This window comes from Moschus berezovskii, chromosome 15, assembly GCF_049115385.1.
Source record: "Moschus berezovskii isolate FMDL1 chromosome 15, NW_MosBer_1.0, whole genome shotgun sequence".
NCBI lineage: Eukaryota > Metazoa > Chordata > Mammalia > Artiodactyla > Moschidae > Moschus > Moschus berezovskii.
The window spans coordinates 61322925-61345440 of record NC_142474.1 but is presented as its reverse complement, the minus strand read 5'-3'; the positions used below and the strand labels follow the sequence as shown (position 1 = coordinate 61345440).

At 40.8% G+C, this 22516-nt stretch overlaps 1 protein-coding gene across 2 annotated transcripts in view; it reads right to left on the bottom strand.

The window, feature by feature from the left end:
• Positions 1–22516, bottom strand: part of PIP4K2A (phosphatidylinositol-5-phosphate 4-kinase type 2 alpha) — a 174097-nt gene that overhangs the window by 12940 nt on the left and 138641 nt on the right. For both annotated transcript variants that reach the window (XM_055428312.2, XM_088844140.1), the window contains exons 6-7: positions 20945–20983; positions 945–1058 (exon numbers count right to left, since the gene is read on the bottom strand). In XM_055428312.2, the coding sequence (XP_055284287.1) occupies positions 945–1058; positions 20945–20983 (153 nt within the window). The remainder of the gene's footprint in view (positions 1–944; positions 1059–20944; positions 20984–22516) is intronic.

Here is a 22516-nt window from a genome sequence, read left to right as displayed (position 1 = left end):
AGATCTGTATTTGTATGTGGGGAACTGTATTTCCAAGTTAAAAAACAAAAACAAACAATGCACACGTGAACAAAAGCAACAGCTCAGAATACCGTCGCTTAGTAACTGTCTAAATTAGAGCTCTCTCTGCACTGTTTTGTAACCTAACAAACTTCAAAAAAAGAACTTTTTTCCTGAATTTATTTCTAGCAGATTTATGTAAAGAAGTTCATTGGGAGAACTGCACTGCCTTTACAATAAATAAAAGATAGGGAAAGGTGTATTTTTAATACTTAAAACAATATTTACAAAGAGAACTCCTTTATAGACTAAAAGGCCATTTCCATATAGTATTTTATTTCCCACAGCATCCCCCTTGACCCTGGTGTCCTAAACTGCCTCTGTGCTGTTCCCATGCTGTGCAAGGCTGACTTGATGGGCCCAGTGATACTGACTTCATAGAGGCTGGTGGCAGTATTATTGAGGCTGGTGTTTTCTAACACCCAGATGTGGTTCAGATGGAGAAAACCCCAAATTCAAATAGCTACCATACACTTATCAACATGCTCTGGTCTTTGACAGAATGCAGTCAGTCCCCTCCACCCCGGCCCTGGTTGCTGGCGGGGCGGGGAAAGGCGGTGGGTCTGAAGGGGCTGTCACCTCGCACAGGCTACCCCCACAACAGAGAAGATGGGAACCTGGGGCAGGGGACACCAGCAGAAGACACCATGTGCCTGCTTTCATTTGTCCTCTGAAGGAGGGAGCTGCTGAATCAGCAGAGTTCTCTTTTAAATCAGATCACATGTGAGCCACACCTGTTTATAACTGCTTCAGCTAATGTGCAACATACATTTTTGCCTTGGTTTCAGATAGAAATAGATGGTTTTAAAAGCTTCTAAAAACCCAGTAGTGTTGACATTCACACGAGGGGCCATCCTTTACATTGATTTTTTCTTCTTCCTTACCTCTACATCCTTCTTCAGCTTTTCCAGGAATACCTTTTTGTTGTTGTCATCAATATAAATCTTTTGACCCTCATTAATGAAATCATTATCCTTTAGAGTTGGCAGTTCTTTGGCCTAAAAAAAAAAAGAGAGAGAGAAAAAGAATAAGGAAGGAGCTTGACTAAAATCTAAAGGACTCCCATGCTCTCCAATCATGGAGGTTAAGTTTCCACCGGCGAGGCTGAGTTGCCCTGCTCCCTGAGGGGTCTTACCCAAGGCAACAACATGTGAGGTGGCTTGCGTGCCGCAAGGGGGCGCCAGTGAGCCATGACCACTGGAAGCATTCCCACTAGGAATGGAGGGTCAGGCATACTCCATGTCATGAGGCTTTTGTAACAGATTTCATGGTTTCCTACGAATGAACCTGACGGCTTTCTTAGATTCACAAGAAGTCTTCTAAGTATAGAATTAGTATTCTTGAAATTCTTTGTCAGGAACCCTCAGTTTTCTTACTGGTTCAACCCAACTCCTCACCCACTCCCTCCCCCCCAACACACACACTTTTGGGGTAGCCTTTGCTGGGTTCATGTTACAGATAAAATATGATCTTGCTCAGAAAAGCACCATCCATAATCATGTATAAATCTAAGTTGGGGAGAATATGCAGCCAGAGGTTAGCCATCTGCCCTTCTAAACCTTCCGGCACACCACTCCAAGAAGGAAATCCTCTTTTCATTTGGATAATATTGAAGAAAAATGTCTTCTGGCATAAAGCATATTAAGATGAGATGTCTACCCTTTAAAAATAAACAGGATGGTAGTGAGCTGGCAACTAAACTATACTTATGCTGACCAACACAAAGTAATGCGTGATTATCAAAATATGGGTTGCAAGCAAAAAAACAAAAACAACCTAGCTTTAAAGTAGTGTGTATTATTCACCTTTGTGCAGCCTGCATTCTGGGAGAGTTCAAAACCCCTCCTCCCTCCTTTTGACTGACCTTGTAAAAAACAACCATTCCTCTTCTTTCTTCCAGTTGAAAGGAATTCAACATAATACCTTACCTTAGTATACTAATGAATGCCTCCTTTCCTTAAGTGTGAACCAAATGGGGGAAGAAACCCAAGGAAAGAAAATATTCTCCCTCCTGGTCTCCACACTGCCTCCCCTCATTCAGAGGTATAAAAAACTCACTGGGTACATATGTCTACTGGAAAAAAAAGTGAAAGAGTGAGTTGCTCAGTCGCACCTGCCAGGCTTCTCTGTCCATGGAATAATTCTCCAGGCAAGAATACTGGAGTGGGTTGCCTTTCCCTTCTCCGTGGGATCTTCCCAACCCAGGGATCAAACCAGGGTCTCCTGCATTGCAGGCAGATTCTTCACTATCTGAGCCACCAGGGAAGCTGAACCACCTTCCAAATCTCTGAACTGCTCACTTTTTCTTCCTATTTTGTAAGGTGTACGTGTGTGAACTACTCACGTCTATCGGTAGACACACATGCACGTGTATTATGCAGTTCTAAATCAGGAGCTTTGCTGCTCATTTTAACCTTGAGAAAATCTGCAGTTTTGTGAGTTCTGATTTTGATGTAACTACTGCCAAATTGATTATCTTTGCAAAGCTCAGAAATCCAAAGATTCCATTCAATAAGTGGCTGCTGAATGACTGTCATGTACAGGAGTGTAAAAATGAATAGGTGAACATTTCTATCCTTAAAGGAGTTTGTAATTTTGTATGAGAGACACTGAAAGCAAGAAAACAAGGCAGTGTGTAAGGCATACAGATAAATAATATGGTTCTTGAGGACTATCTACTTTCAAATACTTTTATGCTGAGTCAGTCTAAAGAAATGAAATATCCTTCATCACAAAAACTTACCAGGGTCCAGATGGATTAACTGCCTAAGTTGGTCATTCACCATTTAAAAATGTAAAATGTGAAAGAAACTCTCAATGTGAAGATTATTAAATGTTTCAGTCAATTGCATAGACCCTAAGTTATTTTCTTGGAACTGAAACAATGAAATTTCACAGTGAATGAAATGTGAAGATTTGAAGTTTTAACAAACTCAGAGGCCTGTGAGAAGCTAAGCATCAGGGAAGGTAAAAAACTGGAGTGCTTCAGAAAGCACTGAAGCCAGATCTATATACAAACATAGGAGATGCAGAGGGATCATGATTCCCTAAGTAGACAACATGGGCATTTGTCTACATTTAGGGGATGGCTGTGTGTGTGTGTTGGGGGGGTATTAAGGATTCAGATCTGCCTAAACGCCACAACTCATTTTATGAGTGTAAGCAAAGAACAGAAGAGGGATTCTTGTTTGTGAGCGAGAAACCTGAAGGCAGGGCTGACAGGCTACGGACAAGGCAGTAAATGACACACAATCTGTGTTGGGGGTACCAGTCACATTCATGCAGATGAATGAATGCCATTTTAGGGTCACCCCAGCAGAATTACCTCATGTGACAGGGAGAATATAATCCTACCTCATAAAACTCTGGACACACTGCACTATATTTCTAGGCTTACTTGTGAAATTTCCAGGCACTAGGGATGTATTTAGATTGGATCAAGTTCAAAAGAGGGCAACCAGATTGGTTAAGAGACTTAAGGGCTTACTGAAAGGCTCAAGAGGTGTAGGTGGATCCTTAGGGCAGTGGTTAGAGGAACCCAGTGCTGATCCACAGATGCCCACCTCCCTGTGTCAGCAGGATGGCAGACTGCTTAGGAGCACCAGGGTTTAGAAACATGAATTCTGAGGTTCCTAGCCTTAATCCTCCCCTTTCTAGCCAGAGGCCAGCTCCTGGACCTCTGCAGGCTGTCCGGCTACATGCAGAAGGGGAGACCCTGCTAAGCCCTTGATGTGCATCCATTTCTTAAAGTGCATCATCTCATTTACTCTTCGAAACCACCCTAATTCTCACTGTCCTCATTTTACAGATAGAGGAACTGGGTTAAGTGAGATAACACAGCTAAGGTCTCCCAGCTTGGTAAGTGGAGCTGGTAAGCTAGTTCCTGAGCTGAGATGGGAACCTGGGCTGCCTGACTCTTAGCACAATTCTGTGTGTGCATGCTAAGTCATTTCAGTCTTGTCCAACTCAGTGTGACCCTATGGACTGTAACCTACCAGGCCCCTCTGTCCATGGGATTCTCCAGGCAAGAATACCAGAGTGCGTTGCCATGTCCTTCTCAGCACAGCTCTACCTGTAGCAGAATGACTGAGATTTTGGCCAAAACTTGTGTGACGTTTAAACAGTGAGGCGAGTGGCACTTGTTGTCATTGCTGGGAGCGTTCAGTAACTGCTGTGGATTTACAACTGTATTATAGGTTGAGAGAAAATATTTTCTTTAAAATCAGAGCTTCACTGTTTTCTACTAAGAGCTCAATGACAAAACTGAAGTCACCTGACAACAAGACACCCTCAAGAAAACCCTGGTGCTTGACTTCTTATAAATTTCAATATATCCTTCTAATGATGAGCAGCATTTATATTAAAGATGCACTTTTTTTTTAACGTGAGGGAAACTATTTTGCTGTGAATTAGTGAATATCATAAACTCTTGGTGTTAACACTGTCCACAAAGGTGATGTCCACAGAGCAGCACATAAATAACTGTGGGCAGCAACTGATCCCACCCCTTGCTTTGCAGCACCAGATTATTTGCACTTAGGGGAGCCTTGAAAGCATTGAAATCTCTGGGTCTGGTTCTTTAATGGGCATCTTTCATAGCCTTTCTGACTCAATGCAGAACTAGCTAGAGGGCGGAGGAAACCACTAGGGCTAAAGACATCAGCTCAGAAACACTTGTGAACTGTGGACTCGGAGCTGGCTCCCAGCTAGCGGTCAGTCACCTTTTTTGAAGTGGTTGTAGGTTAAGTCTTCATTTATTAGCTCTGCATTAAAGTTCTCCCAGCTAGTGCTGTGTAGACTGGGAGCCTCCAGTACCTCACATGGTGCTTAAAAGCAGCAATGCCAAGGAGGATGAGGTGTCCTGCTCTTCCTACACTGCCCTCCCCGGTCTGCCCGGCCTGGCCAGGGGGGTGAGGTGTGCAAAACCCAGGCCAGCACAGCTCACATCTATATCCCTTTTGCAGGAAGTGACTGTACTGGTGTGGGCTGGACTCAAAACGGCATTCATCTCTACTGATGTGATGTGTAAATGAACAAACGCAGCTAAAGGCATAAGCAGAGCGACACTGGCCTCCCGGCAAGCGAGCTGTCCTGCTTTCATTATGTGGATGAAATTGGTACAGTGCATATTCCTGGTACTTTCCTGCCAGGTGATCTCCCGCAGCTAGAGTCAGTATGGCCCCAGTTTCTACTTGGGACACAGATTGAAGCATGTGCTTTTGAGCACAGGCTGGAACCGCACCACCTGGGTTGTATCTCAGCTCTTCGTTAGTTATTAGCTGTGTGACTTGAGCGAGTTACTTAACCTTCTCTGTGGCTTGGCTTCCTCATCTTTAAATGCGGATTAGCAGACAACACTGTTGTGAGTATTACACTCATTTGTACAGTTAAAAAGCTTAGGGCTCTGCTTGCCACATGGAGAGTTACATATAAATGTTCTTGTTATTTGCTGGTCATATTCTCAAGTATGGTGTGTGAGTCTAGAGAAAAGTTCATCACTGATAAATCCAGAGCAAGATTTAAAATAAAAAGTTGGCATATTTAAATTTTTAATAGCAGCTGGGGTGTTTAGACCCAGCTGCTCAATCCGTCCAAGCTTCAGTTTCCTCATCTATATAATGGAATGTTAATAACACGTATCCAGTAGGGTTAGCAACTGAAAGAAAAGACAGGAAACACGCAGTGCTTGGCAGTGAGAACTCACTAGGTATCTTAGTTACCCATCAGTTTTGACCATGACCAACTTTGTTACAAAGTGTTTCCTACTAATGAAGAATGTAGACTTATCCGTCTCTTCTATCCTTCCTTAGAAGAAACAGGCTCTTTAAATTTGGGATATAGTAACCTAAGCCATGTTTAAAACTGCCTGTGTTTTCAGGTTTTCTTATTAGGCACAAACACCTCCCATGATGTTCTCAAGGCTGTTTCACTTCACTGTGTCACACAAGGTACATTAGAAGCTGTGTATGCCCCTGCCGTGGCTGCTCTCCAAACCTTGACTGAATTTTCTTGGCCAGAAAGACCTCTGGTCACTGCGAAAGCTCTCCCTAGCCAGAAAGCTCCACTGAAATCCAAGTGAGAATAAAATGTTGCGTTACAGTAACTGGGTAAGTTAAAATTTTAGGGTAATAAAGTATATTTTATGGCATTTATTAATATGGAATAAAATAGTTATATATATGGCCAAAGACAGAAGTCTGTCTTAATTTTTCATGGGTTTCATTTTCCTCAGAGAGTAAATGATAATATTGGGTAATTTAGTGAATGTGATTTTGCTGACTTATCACTAACTGAAATCTCAGTAGCCGGAAAATAACCCCAAAAACTAGAGAGTAGCAAGCTCCTTGGGAACACTTTCTAAAGTGTTTTTTCTTTGGCTGTGAGCTGTAAAAAGAAAACTGTTTCATTATAAACATTCCCTCCTTTGCTTTTTGTAACTACACTATTGGGAAAAAAGTCTCTTATTTATTTATTTTTGGCCACGCTAGGTGGCTTGTGGGATTGTAGTTCTCTGACCCGGGATCAAATCCAGGCCCTCGGCAGTGAAAGCACGGAGTCTTAACCACTGGATCACAAGGAAAGCGCCAGTTTTTGTTTCTTTCAAAGCACAGTATTATAGGTTGTCATTCAGCAAGTCCATATTCTTAAATAGTAAGAAACACACTATTAACAATATTGGTCATTGTCAAAGATGCTTTATGTGCATCAGGGCTTAAAGAGAATCGATGTGTGGACAGTATTTTAAATCTATAAACACTTCTGAATATGTAAGTGTTCCCTAGGATCCAATAAAAGATATAAATGATCTCTCAGGACACACTTGGCCAGCAGTTTGAGATAAAAAAGGGAAAAATATTTAGAACTAAGAGCTACAAAGTCTAGAGCATTGTTTTTAGAACTGGCCTCTGTAGACAGCTCAGCAGAAGGCGGTGGCCAGAGAGACATGATGGATCCTGGGAGCAGAGGGCTCTGCTTCCTTCCATTAGGATGGTAGAAAGAGTTTTAGAAAGTGCAAGGCATTTGTACATTGCATTTGCTTCTAATATGAAAGTATTTAGCACTTTTAATAAACTTTAAAATTTTAAATTACTGAATTTTGCACATTCTCCCAAAACAAAAATATGCTTACTAAAAGGATTTAAATTTTCTATTTGTTTCAAATAGAAGTTAACCTTTTAGTAATATGTTATATTTCACTGGATTCTGTAACTTGGTTCATGATTGCTGTCATTCGCGTGGAGTTTAATAATATTGAATGTATTAAGAGTTATTAGTAAAGCCAGAAATTACATGGAAACTTTCATTAGCTTTTTAATGTCACTGAAATATCTTTTGGATGACTCAAACATTTTTAAAATCAAATATTTAAAATCTGTATTTACAGACAAAAACTTCAAATACAGAATTCAAATGGAAATATACTGGCTTTTAACATCATTCTACAATTAAGTTTTACAAAGAGTCTATTAAATTGCTACTAACAGAAAAATTAAAAAATACATGTACTTAAAATGCTCAGAGCCAAAATTTATATAATGCAGTCACATTTAAGGATGGAAACCTTAACGGGAAGACGGAATGTACTTCTATCACACTCAAGTGTTTAATGCAAACAGGATTCTGGCACCAGAAGGTTTCAATGAAAAGGATGATGCATAGCACATCACTCTGTGATTAAAGGACTTGTATTTCAGAAAGAAATGAATTTTTGTTCAACGTGCTCATTTGGCAACCTGTTTTTAAAAAGTCTAATTGTAAGCCTTGGTGTCCAAAATTGCTGTCCGGTGTCCCTTTGATGGACCATATTACACTTGGAGCCAAATGCACAACATAAAAAGTATGTACTAGTTATTGTCTCAAGTTAGGGACTGCTGATGCTTCTGATTTACTTGTTAGTCCAAGCTCAAGTAACTGAAAATAAACTTGCAAAGAAAGAATAAACTCCCTTTCATCAGGCTTGCCGAAGTAACTTCATAAGAATCAGAGTCTGTAGGACTGAAGATATACTGCAGAAATATTTCTGTAAGGGAGAGACTTTTTAGATAATCCTTACATTGGAGCTGGGATAATTTGCCCGAATAATATCACATATGTGGTATCAATTTGGGGGTAGCAAGAGAGGTTAAAGATTTTATAATAAAATCAGTTCTGCTTCTCCAAACATCCAAGTCACAAATTTGATACATGAAAAGGCAAATTAGTGAATACGCGTAAAGTTCAAACAGAAGTAGCAAAGATAACAGGTGTTTTCTCACAAAAAAAGTACATATAACCTTTAAAAACATAAGCGGAACGTCTACACAAGTTCATAGCTTGGGAAATGATCCAACAAGTCATTAATAACTAGTTATTTCCACGCTGAGAATGTATACATTTGTGACCAGCATCTGGATATGAAAGTCTCACATAATTTTTGTTTTGAACCTCTTTGTGTAAATGTAGAAAGAGAATATACCTCAACATACTTGGAGAAATAGCACTGCAACTAAGAAGCACAAAACCAGATAAGCCCTGTCATAATTCTACAATTTAGAATTGTTAAGCCTGGCAGGACCCAGCTGTTGGTTATTTATTTTCCCTAAAAGCTGATATTAAGAGAGTGAAACTTACTCCTTTCCTAATACTGTCAGACTTCTCAGAAGGGCCATTTAAGTGGCATGGTGATGGTTTGGCTTTCCTCTGTGAGCTGTAATGTGACAGATGAAGCATGTGCAAGCCCTACAGAATAGATGTGTTTCCGTCTGATTGGGAGATTCTGTGGCCTGAATGTTGATGGTGATAATCTAAGAAATGTCAAAGTCTGAAAATGCACAAAGTTTGCTAAATTGTATAGTTTTTGGTTTAATACCAGTCTAGTGAACATTCGAACTTCATTGTTTTATTATACACCTGCAGCAGGTCAGCTTAAATTCAAGCCATATTACATTTTGGAAGTTGTGTCTCTGCTCCAACTCTTTCTAGAATCAACTGCATAAATTGTCAGAAATTCCCACATCTAACAGCACTGCTTCTGTGTGCTTGGGATAATCTGAGTTGAGTGCATTCAGTGAAGCTGTGTTTATACACTGCCATAAGCCCAGACTGGCCTGAGCACTCTAATGCTGTCATCTGGGAGATGCTCCCAGGAATTATACTGCATGTTATCTTTCCTCTTCACATGCCACTCTTACCAAATTCCAAAGGAATCAAACTTTAAAACTCCACTTCCCAGAATAACCCCCATGGTTTACATTATAGGGTTCTTAAGCCTTTGCTCAGACATCTGCAGACTTATGTAACAATCCAGAACATTTTTCCCATTAGTGACAGCAATCACCATAACCCATGGCCAGAGCAGACAGGACTTTGGTGATTGTCAAGTCGGCTGCGGTGCACCTTTGCAGGAGGGAAAGAGTCACCTGAAACAAGAGATTCTTGCAAACAATAAAGCATGAGGACCAATGAGATCCTTTAATTTTACAAATGAAGACAAAGTCAAATGATTTATCCCCAAACTTCCCTTAATGCCAGAGCAGGGGTTGGGACTCAGATTGGCTAAGGCTCTGGTTTGGTGCCTTTCCCTTCCAAGCCCCCTTTTACATTAATACAGCATTTCAGGGCCAGGAGACAGGCAGATGGCCCTGCTTCTGCCCTATGGGAAAATTTCCCCTGCACTTTGGATGCTGGGATAGGCGAATCTAGCCCTGGCTGGCAAAGGAAATAATTCACTTCCATCTGGAGAGAGAAGAAATTTTACAGAAGGTTAAAGCATTAGCTGAGTTGAGGACCTGAAAACCTTTGACAACCTCCCTTTAACTGGTCATTCACTGACATGGAAAAGGAAGCGCTTTTTCACTGATAGCAAAGGAAGATTCCCAGAAGAATGCACTGCTGTTTCTGTTCCTTCTGCTCTGAGCTCACTGTCTTTATTACCTTGCTTTTCACTCATCCCTAAGAACCAGCTGGAGGTGGTAATTAATTATAATTTGTTACAAGTTAAAGATCACAAAATAAATGCTGAAAACTGGTTTAGGAAAGCCTTTTTTTTTTTTTTTTGGTGTGAGGGTATTAAGGATGAATTTTCCTGAACCTTCAGTCAATAATAGGTACAATGTCAGAGATGGTGACAGTCACTTAATTGCTAGCACAATTCACAATTCCTAGGAATCGACCAGGCAGCTTTTTGTAGCCCATTATCAAGGTGTCAACAGTGATTATTGCCAATATAGTTATACAAATGCCAATTGCAGGGCAGCTGTTTTCTTTCAAATAGGTTCCAGGGAGAAGGTTAGATGTTAAAAGGAATCTTCTTATTGTGACCCAGTGACTCCATTACACAGGCTTGGCTTTACTTAATAAAACCAGACATGAGTTTTGAGAAGAACTGTGCAGAACGATGAACAAAATGCATATTTGTGTAAATCCCCAGGACTCACTCACTCTCTCTCAAGAACATGGGCGTTTTAAAGAGTCAGGTCAAATCCCCCAGAAATCAAGTGAGTCCAGTTATGTTTTCTTTTACTTGTCCGGATTCCCTGCTGGGTAGCTTGCTTGCTGGCAGCATGCTAAGACTGTCATTTGTAAAAAGCGGTCTGCTCAGCTATAATTACTAATTTGATGTCACACTGGAATTGCAGCGCAGCTGTGAAAAGATGGACCACCAGGGAGATTCACATTTCTGTCTCATTTAGAGGGGGCAAAACTGCTGGAGCCATGAATGGAAGATGCCCTTCCATTAATAAAGGAAAGAATTAAAGAATAAAACAAGTCATAGCAGCTGTCAGAATCTGACAACGTTTTTTTTTAAAGCACCATTCTGCTTTTTTTTTTTTTTAAATTCAAGACATCTGTACATGCATGTTCTGATACTTGTTGCCATGAAAGTGATTCCATTATTGTTGGAAAATAGCTTCTTTATTTCCTTCAGTTCCATACTCATTATTATGCTAATGTAGATTGCACTAATTATGTGTCAAGTTCAAATCGTAGGGATGAGACTTGTCTGCACCTATATCGTGAAATATTTGAAATGACAGTTTGAAAACTTGTCATCAACAAGTGAAGAGTATGGGAAATTAAAACAACTACAGTGATGCAAATGAAAGAAAAATTAGGAATCCAGATTACTAATTAAGCCACGTCAGTGGAGATTCTCCATGAAAATTGTTCTTTGCAATTTTGCAGAAAATGATTATACAACTGTAGTGAAAATATTCTTGCAAACCATTTGATTTCGTTTATAAAAGGCTAGAATGTAGAAAATATTTTCAGCCTTTTCCAATTATTTCTAACCAGAGATAAGTGATTATTTTGATAATTTATGGTTTTATTTATAAAGACAAGAGCATGCTGTTCAGAAGAGTCAAAATTATTTACTGATCATGGAAAGAAAACCTGAAAATTGACAGAAAAAAGAAAGCAAAGAAATTTTTTCGAGTTTAAAAATCCAAAGTTTTTAAGACTTCAGCTCCATTGATTCATTTCATTTATCTTTATGTATTACAGTTTAGTGAATATTACTTTGGTTGTTGCTAGCTTTGATAAACAAACTGCCTTGTCAGAGAGGCATGATGTTCTCTTGTCAAAGCACGCACAGGTCTCCATCAATTACCAAGTTTAATTACTTTCACATCCCATGTCTTTAAGCCTTTCCCAGTGAGCGCCTATAAGCTAGAAGGGAGGGTAGATGGCATTTTGGAGCTGCTGCTCCTGGAAGAAGAGCTATCAGGAAGCCCAAGCCCAGAAAGGAACAGGGAGCATTGACGTCTTCCTTGGGGCTGTTGTATAAACAGTCTTAATGTTTATATAGTGTAAGATACAGTAATACAGACCATATTTACAGAAGTAACTATACTTCTCAAATGGAGGAAATATGAATTGGTTGTTTTTGCCAACATGGTTTGAAGTCATTTCATTACTTTTTTAACTTTTAAATCAAGACTCAGTGAATTATCTTAGCACCACGTTGTTTTGAGTTACATGCTTTTGTCGGTGAAATGTGGTGAAATGTTTCCTTGTTCATCTTCATGGGATTAATATGAAGTTTTGATAATAAACCCCTTTTTCTTTTTTTTAAAAGGAAGTCCTAAACATTTAGAAGGTTAGAAATGTGCACTGAAGACTGGAAACCTGGCTTTGTCATGTCAGAGCTGTGGGACAGGTTAGAGCTTGTCTGCCAAGTGACTTCATTTACACAGAGGAAGTAGCAATAGCCCCCATCTCAAAGGCAGTGGTCAGGATGACATGACCAAATTTGTGTAAAATTGAAAACAGGTCTGGCGTAGAGTATACGCTCAACAAACATTGGTTACTATTACATACCTTTCTAAATCCCAGTATATTGAGATTAATAGAAAAAAATACACCCCTCACCACCCCCGCCCGGGTAAGGTTTTGCCTCTGCCACCAGCTGTGTGATGCAGTGTGAGAAGAGGAGCTCCCGAGTCTCACATCTGTCACATGTGAGGTGGGGGAACCGGACTCTGATTCTCAAGGTCCCTCTTGTCTCTGACGTCCACCTCTGGGGAGATGTTTTGAGGAATAGTTTGCATACATTCAATGTATGATAAGAAGCATCCTCAGAAAACTGGGTTTCTGTTAAACACATTCTGTAATTTCCTGTCTTTTCACAGAAATGTACACCAATAAAAGGCTGAACGTTTCTGGTGAGGCAGGGGGTGGGGCTGTGGTGAGTGCCGGGGGTGCCTGGGAAGCGTGTGGTCCTAGAGGCAGAGATGGGGAGGGACAGGCAGAGGACGATGAACCGTCATGGCCACGTCAAACACTGTGGCTTTCCTTCACATGCATTCTTGTTTTAGGATTTGGGATTCTGAGGCAATCACCCCATTGGCCATAACTGTCTTTCTTGGCACTGGTTATTGTCACAGCAGACCAAGCAAGCCCTTGGAGCTAGAACCTGAAGAGATCAAAACTGGGGTGATGGTGCGGAGACCGCTGGCTGTAGTCACAAGAGACTTGGGAACAAAATAAAAGCAGAGCAATCCCTGTGGTGTAACGCATGGCATCATATCCATAGCTTACTTGGGGGCCGGCTTCTTTTGATGATGCTGAGAAAGCCTTCTTTCAATGCTAGTGTGTGGTCCTTTAAACAGCCCAGATTATTTTCTCCTAGGAGAAGATTCCAATAATAGTGAGTCTCTTGAGTTTCTCATGGACTAAAACTTAAACACCCACTTGAGTCTTCGGCACCTGGAAGAAACGTTTACACAGCAACACGGAAGCCAACAGTCTGTCATTTCTGCTGCTTTGGGTCAAAGCTGGTGCCTTCAGGGTGATTTACACAGAGGTTGGAAGTGTGAAAATATAGTCACTGGTGCACAGTAAAAATATAAACTGTCAAAGGAGCCACCGTTTCCTTTCTCTGCCTCACTTCTTAATTTTTATTTATTAAAAAAAAAAACTTTAGTGGAGTACAGTTGATTTACCATGTTGTGTTAGTTTCAGGACTATGGCAGTGATAAATATATTCATTCTTTTTCAGATTCTTTCCCCACATAGAATATTGAGTAGTTCTCTGTGCTATTTGTAGGTCCTTGTTATTAACAGTTATCTATTTTATATCCAGTAGTGTGTATATGTTAATTGCAAGCTTCTAATAAATCCCTCTGCACACTTCCCCTTTGGTAACTGTTAAGTTTGCTTCTGAAATCTATAAGCCTGTTTCTGTTTTATAAATAAGTTCATTTATATCGCTTAAAAAAGTCAGATTCCACATGAGTGATAACATATGGTATTTGTCTTTTTCTTTCTGACTGACTTCACTAACCAATCTCTAGGTCCATCCACATTGCCGTAAATGGCATTATTTTGGGCTTTTTTTATGGCTGAGCAACATTCCACTGTATATATGTACCACATCTGCTTTATCCATTCATCTGTGGATGGACATTTAGGTTGATTCCATCTTATTATTGTAACTAGCACTACAATGAACACTGGGGTTCATGTATTTTTTAGAATTATGGTTTTCTCTGAATATATGCCCAGGAATGGGATTGCTGGATCATATGGTAGTTCTGTTTTTAGTTTTTTAAGGAACCTGCATAAAGTTCCTTGTTCATAGCGGTTAAACCGATTTACATTCACAGCAACAGTGCAGGAGGATTCCCTCCTCTACACACCCTCTCCAGCATTTTCTGTTTATAGACTTTTTGATGATGGCCATTCTGACTGGTGTGAGGTGATGCTTCAGTGTAGTTTTGATTTGCATTTCTCTGATAATTAGTGATGTTGAGCATCTCATCATGTTCTTTTGGGTCATATCTGTATATCTTCTTTGGAGAAATGTCTATTTACATCTTCTGTCCATTTTTTTTTTTTTCTTTCTTTTTAATAGAGCTGCATGAACTGTATACATTGGCGATTAATCCCTTGTCAGTTGCTTTGTTTGCAAGTATTTCCTCCCATTCTGAGGGTTGTCTTTTTGTTTTGTTTATGGTTTCCTTTACTGTGTAAAAGCTTTTAAGTTTAATTAGGTCCCATTTTCATTTTTGTTATTATTGTCATTACTCTAGGAGGTGGATCAAAAAGTTATTGCTACAATTTATATCAGAGTGTTCTACCTATGTTTTCCTGTAAGAGTTCCAATCCAAGAATATGGTATACCTGTTTGTATCATCTTAGGTTTCTTTCATCAGTCTTATAGTTTTCAAATTACAGGTCTTTTGCCTCCTTAGGCAGGCTTATTCCTGGGTATTTTATTCTTTTTGATGTTATGGTAAATGGGATTGTTTCCTTAAATTCTGTTCTTTTGTTGACAGTATATAGGATTGCAAGAGATTTCTGTTATTACTTTTGTATCCTGCAACTTGACTGAATTCATTGATGAGCTCTAATAGTTTTCTGGCAGCATCTTTAGGATTTTCTGTAAAATGTCATCTGCAAACAGTGACAGTTTTACTTTTTTTCCAATTTGGATTACTTTTATTTATTTTCTCTTCTGATGGCTATGGCTAGGACTTCCAAAACTATGTTGAGTAAAAGTGGCAATAGTGGACACCCTCGTCTTGTTCTTGATCTTAGAGGGAATGCTTTCAGCTTTTCACTGTCGACAATGGTATTAGCTGTGAGTTTGTCATCAGTTCAGTTGCTCGGTCGTGTCTGACTCTTTGCGACCCCATGGACGGCAGCATGCTGGGCTGTCCATCACCAACTCCCAGAGCTTGCTCCAACTCATGTCCATCAAGTCGGTGATGCTATCCAACCATCTCATCCTCGGTCATCCCCTTCTCCTCCTGCCTTCAATCTTTCCCAGCATCAGGGTCTTTTCAAATGAGTTAGTTCTTCACATCAGGTGACCAAAATATTGGAATTTCAGCTTCAGCATCAGTCCTTCCAAAGAATATTCAAGACTGATTTCCTTTAGGATGGACTGGTTGGATCTCCACTGTCCAAGGGACTCTCAAGAGTCTTCTCCAACACCACAGTTCAAAAGCATCAATTCTTTGGTGCTTAGCTTTCTTTATGGTCCAACTCTCACATCCATACATGACCACTGGAAAAAACATAGCTTTGATTCTACAGACATCTGTCAGTAATGTCTCTGCTTTTTAATATGCTGTCTAGGTTGGCCATAGCTTTTCTTTCAAGGAGCAAGCACCTTTTAATTTCATGACTTCAGTCACCATCTGAAGTGATTTTGGAGCCCAAGAAAATAAAGCCTGTCAATGTTTCCATTATTTCCCCATCTATTTGCCATGAAGTGATGGGATCAGATGCCATGATCTTAGTTTTTTGAATGCTGAGTTTTAAGCCAACTTTTTCACTCTCCTCTTTCACTTGCATCAAGAGGCTCTTTAGTTCTTCACTTTCTGCCATGAGGGTGGTATCATCTGCATATCTGAGGTTATTGGTATTTCTTCCTATAGTCCTGATTGCAGCTTTTGCATCATCCAGTCTGGCATTTTACATGATATATTCTGCATATAAGTTAAATAAGCAGGGGAACAATATACAGCCTTGATGTACTCCTTTTCCAATTTGGAACCAGTCCGTTTTTCCATGTCCGGTTCTAATGGTTGTTTCTTGACATGCATACAGATTTCTCAGGAGGCAGGTAAGGTGGTCTGGTATGCCCATCTCTTTAATTAAATTTTCCACTGTTTGTTGTGATCCACACAGTCAAAGGCTTTGGCGTAGTCAATAAAGCAGATGTTTTTCTGGAATTCTCTTGCTTTTTCTATGATCCAATGGATGTTGGCAATTTGATCTCTGGTTCCTCTGCCTTTTCTGAATCCAGCTTGAACATCTGGAAGTTCTTAGTTCATGTACTGGTGAAGCTTGGCTTGGAGAATTTTGAACATTACTTTGCTAGTGTGTGAGATGAGTGCAATTGTGCAGTAGTTTGAACACTCTTTGGCATTGCCTTTCTTTGGGATTCAAATGAAAACTGACCTTTTCCAGTCTTGTGGCCACTGCTGAGTTTTCCAAATTTTCTGGCATAGTGCAGCACTTTCACAGCATCATCTTTTAGGATTTGAAAAAGCTCAGCTGGAACTCCATCACCTCTATTAGCTTGTTTGTAGTGATGCTTCCTAAGTCCCACCTGACTTCACAATTCAGGATATCTGGCTCTAAGTGAGTGATCACACCATGATGGCTATCTGGGTCATTAAGATCTTTTTTGTATAGTTCTTCTGTGTATTCCTGCCACCTCGTCTTAATATCTTTTGCTTCTGTTAGGTCCATACAGTGCCTGTCCTTTATTGTGTCCATCTTTGCATGAAATGTTCCCTTGGTGTATCTAATTTTCTTGAAGAAATTAGAATTTGTCATATATGGCCTTTATTATGTTAATTTCCCTCAGTGCCCAGTTTTAAATCATAAATGGCTGCTGAATTTTGTCAGTAGCTTTTTCTACATCTATTGAGATGATCATATGGTTTTATTCTTCAGTCTTAATGTGGTGTATCACACTGATTGATTTGCAGATATTGAAGAATCCTTGCATCCTTGGGATAAATCCCACTTGATCATGGTGTATTGATCCTTTTAATGTATGGTTGGATTTGGTTTGCTAGTATTTTGTTGAGTATTTTTGCATCTATGTTCATCAGTGATACTGGCCTGTAATTTTCTTTTTTTGTGGTCTGTTTGGTTTTGGTATCAGAGTGATGGCCTCAGAGAATGGACTTGGAGTGTTCCTTCTTCTGCAATTTTCTGGAAGAGTTTTAGAAAGATAGGTGTTAACTCTTCTCTGAATGTATGTGAAGCTATTTGGCTCTGGATTTTAGCTTGTTGGAAGTTTTAAAATCTGTTTCAATTTCTGTGCTTGTGACTGGTCTGCTCATATTTTCTATTTCTTCCTGGTTCTGTCTTGAAAGGTTGTACCTTTCTAAGAATTTGTCCATTTCCTTTAGGCTGTCCATTTTATTGGCATATAAGTTGTCTATGATTCTTTATATTTCTGTGGTATCAGTTGTAACTTCTCCTTTTTCAGTTTTAGTTTTATTGATCTGAGCCCTTCTTAAAGTTTATCAATTTTGTTTATCTTTTCAAAGAACCAACTTTTAGTTTCACTGATCTTTTCTATTGTTTTTATTTCTGCTCTGATCTTTATGATTTCTTTCCTTCTACTAACTTTGGGTTTTATATGTTCCTCTTTCTCTCATTGTTTTAGGTAAGAGGTTAGGTTGTTTGAGATTTCTCTTGTTTCCTGAGGCAAGATTGAATTACTATAAACTTCCCTGTTAGAACTGCTTTCACTGCATCCTGTAGGTTTTGGATTGTGGTGTTTTTGTTTCATTTATCTAGAGGTATTTTTTTATTTCCTCTTTTATTTCTTCAGTGATCCATTGGTTCTTTAGTAATATATCATTTAGCTTCCATGTGTTCATATATATTTTTTTAAACAGTTATTTGCCTGGGTCTGATTTCTAATCTCATAACACTGTGATCAGAGAAGATACCTGATTTCAATTTTTTAGCTTTACCAAGGCTTGACTTGTGGCCCAAGATGTGATCTATCCTGGAGAATATTCCACGTGTACTTGAAAAGGAGGTATATTCTGCTGCTTTCAGGTGGCATGTCCTATAAATATCAGTTAAGTCTAATGTGTTATTAAGGCCTGTGTTTCCTTACTGATTTTCTGTCTGGATGATCTGTCCATTGATGAGAAGAGGGTGTTAAAGTCCTCTAGTGTTACTGTCAGTTTCCTCTTATGTGGCTGTTATGTATATTGAGGTGCTCTTATGTTGGGTATACATGTATTTACAATTGTTATATCTTCTTCTTGGATTGATCCCTTGATCATTATGTGGTGTCTTTCCTTGTCTCTTGTGACAATAGTCTTTAAAGTCTATTTTATGTGATATGAGTATTACTATTTTACCTTTCTTTTTGATTTCCATTTGCATGAAACACCTTTGTCCATTCTCACTTCCAGTCTCTGAATGTTCCTAGATCTGAAGTGCGTCTCTTATAGACAGCATGTATATGGATATTGTTTTTGTATCCATTCAGTCAGTCAGTATCTTTTGGTGGAAGCATTTAATCCATTTACATTTAAGGTAATTATTACTATTGTTAATTTTTGGCTGCACCCTGAAGCATGTGGACCTTAGTTCCCCAATTGGGGATCAAACTCACGTCCCCTGCATTGGAAGGTGGAGTCTTAACCGCTGGACTGCTGGGGAAGTCCCTAAGGTAATATGTATGTTCTTATTTTCAGTTTGTTAATAGTTTTGGATTTGTTTCTGTACGTCTTTTTTCTTCCCTTCCCCTTTTGTTCACGTCTCTTATGATTTGATGACTGTCTTCAGTGTTGTGTTTGGATTGCTTTTTCTTTTTTTGTGTACCTGCTGTAGAGTTTTGGTTTGCAGTCTCCATGAAGTTTTGATATAGCAGTCTGTATATAAAGATTGCTTTCACTTGCTTGTCCCTTAATTTCTACTGCATGTCCAATATTCTGCACTGTACTCCTCTCTTCTATGGTTGCTGATTTTGACGTCATATTTGTGTGTGGATGATTTCCTACCTTTACCGATGTTTGCCTTTACTAGTGAGGCTTCCCATTCATAATTTTGTTTTCTAGTTGCCTTTTCTGCCTAGATATTCCTTTAAGATTTGCTGTAAAGCTCCTTTGGTGGTGCCGAATTCTCTTAGTTCTTGTTTATCTGTGAAGTTTTTGATTTCTCTACCAAATCTGAATGAGAACATTGCTGGATCCCTTCTGGTCTGCAGTTTCTGCTGAAAAATCAGCTAATAACCTTATGGGGGTTCCCTCAGGTGTTAATTGTTGCTTTTCCCTTGATGCTTTTAATATTTTCTCTTTGTAATTTCTGTTGGTTTGGTTACCATGTGTCTTGGCATGTTCCTCCTTGGGTTTATCTTGTAGAGGACTCCCTGTGCTTCAGTGAGTGTCTCCTTTCTCATGTAGGCTCGTCCTGCACGACCTCATAAACGCTGCCCTGCCTTTGGTCATCCTTCCCAGGAGGTTCCCAAGCCCCCTTTCCCAGCTGAGGCCCTCTCTGCAGCCTCTCATGCCGACTGGACGTCTGCTCTGATGCTGAGATGACAATTCCAACTACTCCATCTGCTCCCTTTTCCCACCCACCCCACTGTCCAAACCAGAAACCCGGGCGCCGCCCTAGCCCCGCCCTCCCTCCACATACACTCACTGGCACCACTCACCTCCCTCGTTCAGTCTCTGAGGTCTGTGGATTCGTCTCCCTAAATCTCGATCTTCTACCAGCCCAGGTCAGGCCACCATCTATTCTGGGTTATTTCAGCAGCCTCTCCAGGTGGTCCTGCAAGTTGGCCTCACCTCATCCTCCAACGAAAGCACCAAGTGCTGCCCGTCTGCGTGCCCGTACTCCCACTGCTCTTTCTTGCCTCTTCCTCTAGCTAACTCCTACCCATCCTTCAGGTTTCCAATCAGCTTTTCCCAGAAGACCACCAAACCAGATTTAGGTCCCCTTGCTACGTGTTTCCACGTAGCACTTATCACTTGATATGGTCAGTTCCTACTTAATGTGTGTGTCGCTTTGTTGGACATGTCTGTGTGGTTCATTATTTTAGCCCCTGAAGCTAGGACAGTAACCGTAGATGTTCTGGATGAATAAGTAAAAGATTTTCAAATCTATAAAATTCAAACCCAAACTGAATGATACCAGCCTGAAAGAATTTAATTTAGAAACAAAAACCTTGAGCCCAGCTTCCAAAACGTTTGGTCAAGAAAAGGCACCTCAGCATGATGAGGAATAGCTGAGAATAGAGAGGCACCATTCATGTAAACACGTTCCAATTTCAGGCTGCTTAGTTTATGCACAGAAAGCCGCTTCCCAAATTCTTAAGCTGATTCCCGTTGAATCTGTCTAGAGTCCTGCATAATCGACAAAATGTGGTTCAAGTATTACCTAAAGTCCAGTGTCTCGGAGAAAGGTAAGGCGTCTCATCTGTCCCTAAGTCCTTATACACAAAAAATATCCTAATGGGTCTTAACATTTTATAGTTGGAAAGGAGTTTGAAGCTCATTAAGCCAACATTTTCCAGGTGAGTATGAAGCTCAACACCGTCATTTTATAGGTGAGAAAACTGGGGCTCAGGGAGTAAGGAAACTGACTCAGGGTCACACCTGGCCTGTCAGTCTAAAGTGGGGTTAGGACCCGGGTGCTGAGCTGTACCTGTTTGGGTCATGAGATCACAATGATGGCTGTGTTTTCAAGATCATGCTGTGGGAAATGTCTCACCCACACTTCAGACTAATAACTACTTCATTGTTCAACAGGGCAGCTAACCTGAGGGAAAGAACTGGAGAGTGTTCCTCAGATTGACAAAGAGCTTCCTACCATAGCTGAGGGGAAACAAGAACCACGGGGAGAAGACAGAACTAAGAGGGGCTGGGCCCCGTGCCGAGGACCAAGGTGAGAGACGCCAGGCACTTACCTTTTCTTTGTCACTTGCTTCCCTGGCCACTGTAGAGCCCTGAAACAGAGATGATGAAAATAAGCACACGCGAGGCATCGGCTTCACGTGAAACGTGCAAACATCCCAGGGCAGAGCTCCGAAACAGCCGAGCACTGACTGTGCCCTGTCCCCTCCCTGAGTGAGCGTACACTGCGCCCTCTGTAGGGGTTTCTGTCTCCAACCTTTCCTTTTTGGTGTCACCTGTGCTGTCTTTTCCCTGGTTCCTGACCTCCTGGTGGAAACCAGAAAACCCGACAATCATGTGAACGATGCCTTTCTAAACTCAGGGTCAGACCACACTCTCCTCCTCACATCACCAGAAATGGTTGGTTTGAGGGTCTTCAAAGTACAGTGGGTCATCACTTGGCTGCAGTGACCACTGGGCACCGAGGGTGGGGCACCCTGGCCCCTGATAGCCCATCTCCCTGGCTCAGGGTTCCTGATGACCTTACTTCCTCACTCACCCTAAGACCCAGTGGGGACTTTCTGGCCCCTTTCACGTTGGAGGTCCCTTCAAACACACATCTACTTGCACCCCTTTTGCCTCTAGGGTGAGCACAAAAGAGATAAGTAGAGGAAAACACAGCTTTGGCTGCAGTAGTTCTACTCTGCTGCACTGTTTTCCAAATAACGCCCTTGGTTCTGTGTTGTCCAACACGACCAAGTCTGTCGTAGATGCTGATGGAGCAGTAGGACTTTAGGGTAGAGTTCAAGAACAGAGACTGTCCTCTGTTTGTGAAAGATCTTAATGCAAAAGAAAGATTAGGAAATGAATGGCCAGTAAGTTCCTAACTTTGATAATATTAAACAACAATGAGCATCCCTTTTCCGTGCTCCTTGGTGATCATCACAGGGTCTCACACAGCAGCACCTGTGTTTGCTGAGTAAACGGCTGGGGAAGGATCACAGCCCAGCACCGGACACCCAAACTATGACCAGAGGTCAGTGGCGCAAGTTGCTCACTTGTCTGTTAAATACACATTTATTGGCCTGGAATACTTGCATTAGCTAGTCATTAAGAGAATGAGTGTGTGACTTGAGAAATGTTAAAGTAGCTTCTAGATTGGCCACTCTTAACATTTTTACTCTATGACCATCTTGCCTTCAAGCAGCTCAGGCATTAGTTAGGATGTGTGTCACCTGTTGTTCACAGGTGGAGAGACTCCTCATACTGGGCAAAGGGGCCAGGCCTGAGCCAGGGGCTCCCCGGTGCCAGTTCATCATCATCCCCACGCCCAGTGTTCCCAGGTCTGGTGGATCTAAAAGACCCTGCTGGGCCAGCCCAGGACAATGCTCAAAGCTTCTTGGGGACACGTTGGAGAAGCACAAAGCTGACCCAGCAAGTGAGGATGAACCCTGTGAGTTGTCCGTGAAGAAGAGCCCTCTGGCCAGCCAAGCCCAGCAGCTGTCACTTGCAATGGTTTGTTTCCTTCCTTCATAGGGTCTTGATTTCGGGTCACAATATCTTCCTTTACACACTGACTGCTAATAAAGAATATACCCTTATTTTAAAAGAAGGGAGGGGTGAATACTCGAGTATTAAATACTTAG